The 11,124-nt window shown below is 36.5% G+C and overlaps 1 protein-coding gene across 1 annotated transcript; it reads left to right on the plus strand.

Moving 5' to 3' along the window:
* The first annotated feature begins 4,250 nt into the window (after window positions 1–4,250).
* On the plus strand, window positions 4,251–11,124 carry prelid3b (PRELI domain containing 3). The gene is made up of 6 exons (XM_027010777.2): window positions 4,251–4,370; window positions 6,181–6,349; window positions 7,506–7,595; window positions 8,139–8,209; window positions 9,152–9,254; window positions 9,569–11,124. Exons 1-6 carry the CDS (start codon window positions 4,339–4,341, stop codon window positions 9,683–9,685), a joined length of 582 nt encoding a protein of 193 aa, XP_026866578.1. The 5' UTR covers window positions 4,251–4,338; the 3' UTR covers window positions 9,686–11,124.

Genomic DNA, 11,124 nt, shown 5'->3' on the forward strand with positions numbered 1-11,124 from the left:
CTCACAAAGCAATGTGGAGTTTATAGATTGGAACACATTCAAGGGCAAGCATAGCCTTTTAGGGCAGAATGATAGCCATCCTACCAGGGAGGTCGCTGCTCTCCTTTCCTGTAACATAAGCCATAGTTTTATGGCAGACCTAGTTAACCTATGATAATCCAGAGCGGAAGCCAAGGCAGCAGACAAAGTGGCTAAACCAACCGTCTGCTGGTTGTTAGATGACATCACGCAAGGTCCATCATATTGACACTGTGTCTGCTCTCCGAGCAAAGCAGAAATACAGAAAAAAAGAAAAACATGTCTTAATAACCGAATTAGTATTAAAGTCAACCATTTCACTGCGAGTTATACTGTGTATGACTATGTATGTGACAAATAAACCAAACTTGAACTTGAATTTGAAGTAACTGAACCTTTCATCTAAAGCTGGGTTTGCTAAATGTTAGATCCCTAACATCTAAAGCACTCATGATAAGTGAAATCCTAACAGATCTTAGATTTAATGTATTTTGTCTAACAGAAACCTGCATCAAGCCAAATCAGTACATAGCTTTAAAGGACTCGTGTCCTTCTAGCTATAAGAAGCCCACCCAGCCTCTTCCACTAATTGGCATCTACAGGCCACTAGAACCCTACTCAGAATTTATTAATTAATTTGCAGATTTTCTCTCTAATCTAGTCACCCTAGTAGAAAGAGCCACTATTGTTGGTGATTTCAATATTCACTTTGATAGTGTCCAAGGCCAAAATGAGCTCTAATCAGTAATCACAACACTTATCAAAAAATCTAACCTCCACCCATGTCATCTGTCAAACTACAGGCCAATCTCAAACATTCCATTTATTTCAAAGATCCTAGAAAAAGCTGAAGCTCGGCAGCTAAGTTAATATATTCAGAACCAGATACATGAAGCCTTTCAGTCAGGGTTGAGGCCTAACCATAGTACAGAGACAACACTAATTAAAGTAGTTAATGACCTCTTGTTGGCTTCTGACCAGAGTTATGTCTCTTTGCTAATATTGCTTGATTTGAATGCAGCATTTGACGATATAGATCAAACATTTCCTGGTTTAAATCTTATCTACAAGATTTCTCTACAAGTAGACAACAGTACTAATTACTGGTTGTTTTTTTTGTTGCCATTGATTAAGATGCCCCCTGGTGGATGCCTTGCTCACCTCGGGATGCAAACTCTTCTGGAAACAAAATGTCACCTCCGCTTTAACAGTCCTACTGCATTCTGTGTCACCTGCTATGTTTTAGAGCAATGGTTGATGAGAACTTTCCACCTTATGGGGAGCCAACTTCATATCAACTCATCCCAGTGATGCCTCCAAATGTAAATGCCCTACAAAGGAAGATGTGTGAGCAGGAGGATTGCAGACACAAGCTCTCTTCCCAATGGAAATGGAATTTTAAAACATTAAACAATTACAAATGTACACCATACATAACAAAATAATCTAAATCCAACACAAACTAATCCTACAACATCCAACAATATAAATTAAAAGTTTTTCATTACTGTTAATTGCTTTGCTGGGCATCAAATGCTCTTTACCAAAATGGCAATGATGTAACTATAGTTACATATAGCTACTATACATATACATATACATATAGTTACTATAACTATTAGGTTGGCTAGCTTCTGTACAAAGGACAAAATACTCTATAAACACCAACATTCTCGACAAACATACTCCAACATCAAATACTTATATTGAATTATTTTGAACAAATAAGTGAACTTAGAACAACTTTGGAACAGTATTCCCACCTTAAAAGGCAAATGTGGAAGCAGGATGTTCGCTTACACAAGCTCTCTTCCCAATGTGCATTTAATGAAAGAAGGGAAAAAGCTGGTCTCTCTCCTTACTGCATTATACTCTCATTACTGGCAATTTCATGTATTGCAATTCAGGAACTACTGGCATTGTTCGAGAACATATCCACAATATAAACCCACTGTAAATATTCCCTTCATTCTTTGTGACAGCTCACATATAAAGTGTTCATATAATCAAAAGGTGATACCTTACACTATCTCATTTACAAGCAAACATATTCATGCATGTGAGTGGCAGTGCTTTTGTGAGGGTGTAGCGAGTGGTGGTGCAGTGAAGAGGATGTAGTGAGTGGAGAGGGTGCAGCAAGTGGTTGTTTTGGCACAGCAGAAATGGGACAAATCACTAAATGCCTTTCCAAATCCAACTGCCTTATAACAGTTCTTTTACAGAAAGGGCAGTGATATTGTCCAACAGCCCAACATAGTAGCATGCAGCAATGTATAATATTGTCTGTAAGATATTTTAATTTTAAATATTAATAAAATGCAATTGCATAAAATATTACCAATTTATCCAACTTGCAAAAATCTTCCAATCCCCTATAATAAAACAAACACCTGTAGGTATGAACCAAAACATAAATAGACACAAACAAAAGGCATGAAACAATGCAGTAAATAGTGAACAGAAGATGTTTATTAAAAACAAGACTTTTACCTGCATGTCCTGCCAATGTTGTATGTATTGCAAGAAAGCATTTCTTGCTGGGGAAAGCACTGAATTGTGTAATGTGAAAGGACATTTCCTACAAGCCTACAAAGAACATATTAGAATTTGCAACAACAGTTTGTTAAGTGCAAGATATAATATTTACACAAGAAAATATTAGAGGCTTAAAAATACTGAACAAACTTGCTGTAAACCAAAAATTAATTAACATGTAGGTTTAATGCCAACATAACTTTGAAATCAAAACTTTTTATGTGGACATGCATGTGTCTCAATCCCTGTTAGTAGGCATGGGGACAAACTAAAAAGTAAATGTAAAGTTATATATATCAACAGGTATTGCTTTCTTCCAACATGAACATCTATATTCTACCTGAACACCATTTAAGATGTTAAACATTAAACAATTGCTTATACAAAGAGACAGGGAAGACAAATAACCTTAATGTTAAAGACAATAAATCCAATTTACAATGTTAATTTAAGGACAGCGCTTTACAAGAAATTACAGAAAAAAATAATTTGCAAAACTTAAAAACACTTAAGATTTTTTTTTTCCTTATTGTATTCCAGTTGTGGGCAGTAGTACACTAGCATTTCTGCAACTGAGTGCTGATTGACTGGTGAGTAGGTACTGGAGTAGCAGAAAGGCTAGCATACTACTGCCCTAACCTCCTTTGCTGTAGATAAAAGGAAATATAAAGGTACATTTTCTTTGCTATTTTTTTAGAACAATACATACTTCTACTTTCCAAAATTAAAGGAAGATCCTTGCTAAGTGATGAAACTATTAAATTTTTTGCTGCTTTTAGCTGTTTAGCTCTATTCATTGACGACTCTCTCAGTCAGTTTTTGATATAACAGGAGAAACAGCAAGTGGACAGGCTCCTCATAAACTGGCTCTGATTCTGCCCAGCACCTAAACCTTTAGTGGCAGAGTCATTGTCCTTTAGAGCTGTGATGCTCTGATGCTAGCCTGACCTGACTGAAAAACAGTGAAAGTGAAAGTCAAACATATATAGTGTTTTTTACAACACACGTTATCACAAAGCAGCTTTGCAAATGTATGGGTCAACATCCCTAATGAGTGACAGTTGCAAGTATGGCATTAAGGAAAAACCATTAGGAAGACCAAGACTCAAGATCCTCCATTAAGCAGCCCAGCTAATAACCAGTCCATGCTTTATGATGTTATTTTTAGTCCAATTAGCCACTTCGGTGTAGAGCCTCAGTCAGTCCTCTTGGTCTAGGGTGGGTGGGCTGTTTCAGATATGGCAGCATCAGCTCATCTACAGGCAAGACCAGAACATTTTCTTAGCTGCTTTGTCGCCGATGAGCAGGTGTAGTCCAGTGTTGGTATCAACTCTACAGCAGCATGCAAATAAAACTGAAATTGTAGGTTAGATCTGAAAAGATGAACACATGAACAATACATGTACGGTAGATGGCCAGTGATTAGCATGGAAAAACAGGAAGAATAACCCATCATAAATAACACAACACAACACAATAACCCATCACGTAACACAACTATATTTTGGATACAATTTATTTGTTAGCAATAAAAACATATTCCTTACCTCGAAACCGTCAAACTTAAAAAAATATTTCCCCGCACTTAACGGCTCTTGGGTATCTTAAAGCACTTTCTTCTGATGAGCCAGTGAAATACCTACTCTGATGTAAATCAAACATTATGGGCGGAGCACTTTTTTTTCATATAACATTCTTGACTGATTCGCGTTCACGACAGGAAGCTGCGACTCTGGTGTGAGAAGAGGAGCACTTGCCGGTCAAGTCTTCATTTATAAGTAAACCATGAAGATCTGGACATCTGAGCACGTTTTTAAGTGAGTGTTCAATGTGATACGTTTTCCTCCTCAATACCGTATGTTGCGTGACACAGTAATGCAGCGTGTTAGAATGCTAGGGACTAAGCTAAGCTCACTGGCAAGCTAAGTCAGTCAAATGTAGCTTATAGGCAGGCGGCCAGCCAGAACGTTAGTATAACTTAACAATCATTGTCTTGTCTGGGATACTTTAAGAAGGAAGTTTTATTCCTTTCAAAAATATAAATAAATAGCTAATAGCTACGCATATAACTAGGGAGACACTTAGCTAACTATCTAGCTAGCTAGCAATAGCAACTGACTATGGAACCTAAGAACAACTTTTCGACCTTGGTTGCTAAAATACCTAACCTAAATAGCATAGCTAGCGGTTAGCTATCAGGTTAGCTAGAATACGTTGCTAAACAGTTAGCTAGTTAGCACACAAGAAGAGAAATTGATAAAATCCAATAAGATACATAAGTGCTAAGTTCTGACATTAATGTATTGGTCATTCCATCATGATCGGGTGCTCCATGGTCGTCAAACTCGTTTCAATATGTGGTTAGCAGGCCAAAACGTAGCGCTATTTTAAGCGATCTAATGTATTAGCTAGCTGGCTAAGTTAGAGGTGCTGCCTATGGTAATAATTGAAATCTGTGTAAAACCTGAATTGACCTCATTAAACATCCTTTAATTAGCTCATTACCTAAAAACCGGCGACGTAAACGCTGGTGTATTGGTAAGATAGGTTAGCTGCTTAGATAAATTAAAACCGGAAGCTAAAGATGTTATTTGGGATTCGTGTCGTTTATCGCAAATAATTATCTATCTAGGCTTGTATGTTAAGTGACTTGTAAGTGAATTTCTCAGTAAAGCTGACATGTTCTTTTTTCCAAGGTTGAAGGTCAACGATTAGCTTATTCAGCATTCAGCTTTAGCTTATTCAGCATTTTCCTCTCAACCTTCTATATATATATATAATTAATAATAGCCAGTGAACCTAATTTAGCTGGCTAGCTAGCTAAACTAATTTATGCCTTGCGTCGACACAGTTATATTCTGTCGCGTTATAGTTAGCTAGCTGGTACGAATGGTTAGAAATTGTTGGAGTTGAACTCTAGACTCGACCCGCGTGTCCACTGTACACGGTAATGGAGATATAGTTTCAGTACTTGCCTATTGCCTAACTATCTTGTGAGTAAGTGTAACCTTTCCCCTACCTAGTGAACTCTCCCGATTGCGTCACGCGCCACGTGCTTGAGAATTCTGCATCCATAAAAATGATAATGTAGGAAATGGCAGCGCAACCTTTGAAGAGCACAATATAGATGAGACTGCTTTGGTTTTAGCAGACTTTTGTTAGACAATTGAACTAACCCAGAAAAAGCCTTCAGACAATAATGTTTCAATACAGTTAAAACTATTATGTTAGTGAATTACGGGAATTAAACTCATCACATTTGTGTTTCAAACACGTGTCAAAAATGAGTAAGCTGTAAGATGGATAAAATAGAAACCTTAGATATTTCCTAAAGCCTGTGGCTGGAGATGGCTGAGCTATACACGTTATGCCAGAACCATATCAAGTCTTTCAATACTTGTGAGCTTTTGAGAATTTGAGTGCCATGGTGCCATGTGAAGCTGTTTTACATAGCCACTGCCACATTCCATCCTGTGCTGTGGTCGGTATGTTCATCTGCAGTAGTACTGTGAAACTGACTTTTACAAGCCCACAATTATTGAGGATTTCAAAATTACATGAAATTCACCATGTCTTCATAGCCTTTGCATTTCCCAAAAAAAGTGACAACTTTCTTTTTCTTCATAGTCACCCATGGGAAACTGTGACCAAAGCAGCCATGCAGAAGTACCCAAACCCCATGAATCCCAGTGTTTTTGGTGTCGACGTGCTAAACCGCACCGTGGACCAGCAAGGTCGCCTCCACAGCAAACGCCTGCTTAGCACTGAATGGGGCCTTCCTTCTATTGTCAGATCAGTAAGAGCTCCCTTTTCCTCTTTTTTTGCTGTCTTTTCTCTTTGCTGACAAGTTATACACTTGATTACATATATACAGAGTGCATGACTGAGAGGGTTCTGTTTATAGGCTAGCATTACAAGAGCTCAGTGACACTAATATTTAACTATATTCAGTAATTACTAGACTAGTCTTTATCCTGTGTCAAGATTTGATGTTCCATCTTCTGTGCATCAGTCAGCTTGATCAGATTTTGCAGGCGGCCAAGTTTTTGTCATGGTTGAGAACTTTTGAAACTAGTCTTACAAAACATTCTTCTAACAACATCTTCAAAGGTGTTAACTCATTATAATTTATTATAAGTTTATGTAAGTTAATTTTCTTCTTGTCATTCCTTCATGCAGTTTTATAACACTTTGCCATCTGCTAGCTGACAAGCAACATCCATGCCTGACTAAGTTAGAGGGCATATTTGCTTATATTGTTCATTAGAAGTTTATTATTACTACTTTGTAACCTTTTGTATTACTACTTTGTAATTTTTATACATTTTATATGTAAGGAAAATAAAGAGAATCCCTGAGATAATTGCCCTTTTGATTTAAGGATGTTCACCAAGTAGATATAATTTAGACGAAGCTTGTTTTAGTTCAAATCAAAAATTACTTTGGCTGGGTGACGCACCCAATCTCGTGTGTGTTATTACATTTACAAACTGAAGATACTGAGTTGGGGGAATGACTTGAATGTTGTACTGTATGTTTTGAAGCTTTTAAAATTATTTATTTTTAGTGGTACCAAGCAATAAAAACATGCTGTCCCGTTCACCCATTTGGCACCTAGTTGGCATCTAGTTTCTGGTATTAATTGACTGCAACTATGTTCTCTGCTCTTGTATACATGATACTGACACTCTTCGTGCCAGAGGGTTACCTAAAGGCCTTCTGTCATGTTCACATTCCGACAGTCTCATGTTTGAGGTTTAGTCATTTTGTGCACCACAAACATACACAAATGTTTAGCCATGCATCTTTGAAATCATTAAATCTGTAAACATTGCTCTGTTTTGATCTTCTCAATTTAAATCAACCTTTCATTTGTTTTTAATATGGATTTTTTTCTTCTTTATGTGGTTACTGTTAACATGATGATTTCAGTTTGTGATTTCATTTCACAGATAATTGGTAATGCAAGAACATGTACATATGTTCAAGAGCACTCACTTGTGGATCCCAAAGAGAAAACCTTAGAACTCCAGTCTGCAAATGTAAGAGCCACATTTTTCATACCTATCAGGAAAAAAAATCTAGCTACAAGGAAAAAGGGGGGGAAAAAAGCATGCAGCACAGGTCAAGGTTTGGACACACTAATGTTTCTAAACCAAATATAAATGGTGAACACTACATATTGCTTGATATTTATATATATTTTTATATATTTATAAATTGCTGAACTTTAAATGAAGATTTATATAACACATTTATTGTCTGCATTGTCTCTGTTTAAGTAGATTTGCACTGTCTTCACTGTACTTATTTTAAATTAAAAATGTCAACTAAATAAATGTAGCAGGTAATCAAAGATGTAAAAAAGGTAATTAAAAAAGAAAAAAAAAAAACCTCGATGCTTATCTCAAATTGACAATTATTTGGTTGACCACTAGTGGAAATGATGGGTTTGTTATGGAGTTTATTAGGAGTATTAACCAGTTGTTTTTAGTCTAGATTATACCATGAATATTTTAAACCATGACACTCCCACCCAATCCATATATCCATGTTAAACATGATTTTGTATTGTATGTTCACAGATAACATTTACTAACATGGTATCTGTGGATGAAAGACTTATATACAGACCACATCCTGATGACCCAGAAAAGTAAGCCCTCCAATTTGCCTGTTGTCTTCCAGGACATTTTAAGCTTTTCAAATTGACTTACTGAAGACATATTTTAGCATTGTTTTGATATTTCTCTGCTTTAGCAATGTAAGTCTATGCTCCAGACCTGGATTTAGTACTAACAAATATGCTTTTTATGTCAAAGAACCAGTGACTGACCACTGCAGTACAAACTTTAATTGTAACATTGACATACCAGTGCCCAATATTCCAAGTTAATTATTTAACTAACACATCCCTTTTGTCTGTTGTAGCCTCATAATGCAGGGTAGGCATAATTTGCCATGGCTCTAGGTTAACATTTTATTTTTTCAGAAAGATTTATGGACATATTGGCGGTTCCAAATGGAAAATTAAATGTCAGTCAAAATATGAGTTTATGATTTTACAAGATGCTTGATTTGGAGTTTTGGAAGGCATTTTCACAAAACATTTCATATTGTTATTATTAACTAAAATCAGCAAATAATTGGAGACTAACTGGGGGTGGTTGAAAAGAAAAGTCTGAAATGGTTAAGAGATTTTCACACTTTGGAGTATCCAGTAATGTGTTCTAGCTTGCCAATTCACTGCAACTAAAAGCATATTTTCAAAGATCTGTAAAAGCTCTAGGGGCCTGAAGGGTAAACCTATCATTTGCGTGAGTTTGATCATTTTCATTATTTACTGAGAGCGCTGATGTGATGCCCAGTGGCATCTGGCTGGTAAAGCGACTTGTTAAAAAAAAAAAAAAAAAAAAAAAAAAAAAAAGAGACAAGATCACCAACCCACTTTTTCATGAAGTATACAGTGGTGAGTATTGTAAGGGGTTGTGCTTTGCTATGTCTGTATGTCATACTTTTACTGATTATGTTTTGCATCATAATTCCATTTCATGATCTGCTTTGAACATTACTGATTGTGTTCCATTATATGTCACAGGACTGTGCTGACCCAGGAGGCAATCATCTCTGTGAAGGGAGTTAGTTTGAGTAGCTACCTAGAAGGACTAATGGCAAGCAGCATCTCAACCAATGCAGGAAAGGTGGGAACTCTGCAATGCAGCCCCTGCTCTTTGTTGGGCTTTATGTTAAGTCCATAACAATTGTGCTTACCCAAGAAAAGTTATAGAAATTATAGGGGAAATTATAGATGTTGGTGTTTTTCTCACCTGAAATGACCAAATGAAATCTCACCACAGAGCGACTGCTCTGTGCTGACATTAGGTACTCACTAACCAAGAGCTAAATGTGTGTGCTTATCCCACAATTGACCAATTGAGTTATATAAAATGATGACTTCCATCATTTATTTTACAAACTATACTTACTATCTGTCTGTCTTTATGCATGACTGCAGGGTCGTGAAGCTATGGAGTGGGTTATTAGGCGTCTGAATGCTGAGATTGAAGAACTAACTCTTACAGCAAGAGGCACCATACGGACACCAATGGCTGCAGCAGTTACAGAAAAATGACTTTTCCATGTTTCTGCATTCCTTTTTCTGTTTCATTAGGGATCTTTTTAATGTATTTATTTGCTTTGCTTTGTGTCTTTCCATGCCTTTCCACACCAGCATACGGCCTCCTTCTCTGTGACAGTGTGTTTCTTTCAGCCTTTTTCCCTATTTGAGGAAAAGTATTCTCTCCGACCCCTCCTGTTGTAGCATCTATATTAGATGCACAGTGGGATAGTGAGAGAGTCTTACCATCAACCATACTCCCTTACTGTATGAGGTGTAACTAATGTGTACCTTGGGTGTCAAATCGCATCAGATAGCTGAGCATTTCTTTTCATTCTTTTTTTTTGGGGGGGGGGGGGGGGGTAGTTGACATTTGTGCAAACTGTTCATTACTAAAGTGTTTAAAGAATACCTGCATGACTTGTGCAGTACAATGACTAAGTTGGATGTTTTTATGTAATGCACTCTCTAGGTTAAACTGAGGTCAGACATATTATTGTACTGTTAACATGGGTTGTTCTGTTTAATGATGCCTTACAAGCATTCTCACACTTGAATACTGTACTAGGGTTATAATATTCATTATTATAGAATTGTAACAGTTTATAGAAATACAATGAAGGGAACAATTCAATATATATATTTTTTGTTTTATGATGCTAACGTGTTTTCAAAAATAGTACTTATGCCCTAATTATGCTGATTATTGATTGCAATTTCATGTCATAACTGTCTTGAAGGAGGAAGGCAGCATAATGCCATATTTTATTAGAAGGCAATTTTGTGTAGGTATGTGGGGGGGGGGGGGGTGGTGTATATAATAGTTATACTTTTTTAAAGGTGTGTTTTTTCTGTAAACATAGATATGGAATTTGAAGTATTTTAGAAGTTAGGATGGTTGTCATGTTTAGTAGAGCATCTTAAAGATTGAGTTGCATAATTCTTGTTAGCTTTAGCATGAGCAAACGCACAATTTACTCTGAACCAGAGAAGCGGGTTCTAACCTTAGGCATTTATTTCCCTATCAGGCCAAACAGTGAAAGAGGAGACCAGAGGTATTGGGGAACAGGGAATGCATACTTGCTCATTGGTTAACCCAAAAAGCCATCTATTTATTTATTTATTTAAACAGCAGTAGCCTTTGTTATTTCATACAGTGATCATTCATAAACCAGTTGAGGTTGGTAACATTTGGAGTGCGGGAGGCTTCTTAAAATGTAAAATGTAGTTTACAATTTTAGTGTTTGCATTTGAATTTACCTCTTGGGGGAGAGATATTGCATTTGATGCTGATCCTAATGATATATCGTTATTACTCATCACCCAGTATTTATGGTAATTAGTTGTTTTATATAAAAAATAAACAGGATTTTCTCTGTGTTGTAAAGTCTTTGCTGAGGTGTAATAATAACTTTTGTATAATAAAGGTCTGTTGCACTCATGTAATAAGTCAA

This window comes from Electrophorus electricus, chromosome 3 (genome assembly GCF_013358815.1).
Source record: "Electrophorus electricus isolate fEleEle1 chromosome 3, fEleEle1.pri, whole genome shotgun sequence".
NCBI lineage: Eukaryota > Metazoa > Chordata > Actinopteri > Gymnotiformes > Gymnotidae > Electrophorus > Electrophorus electricus.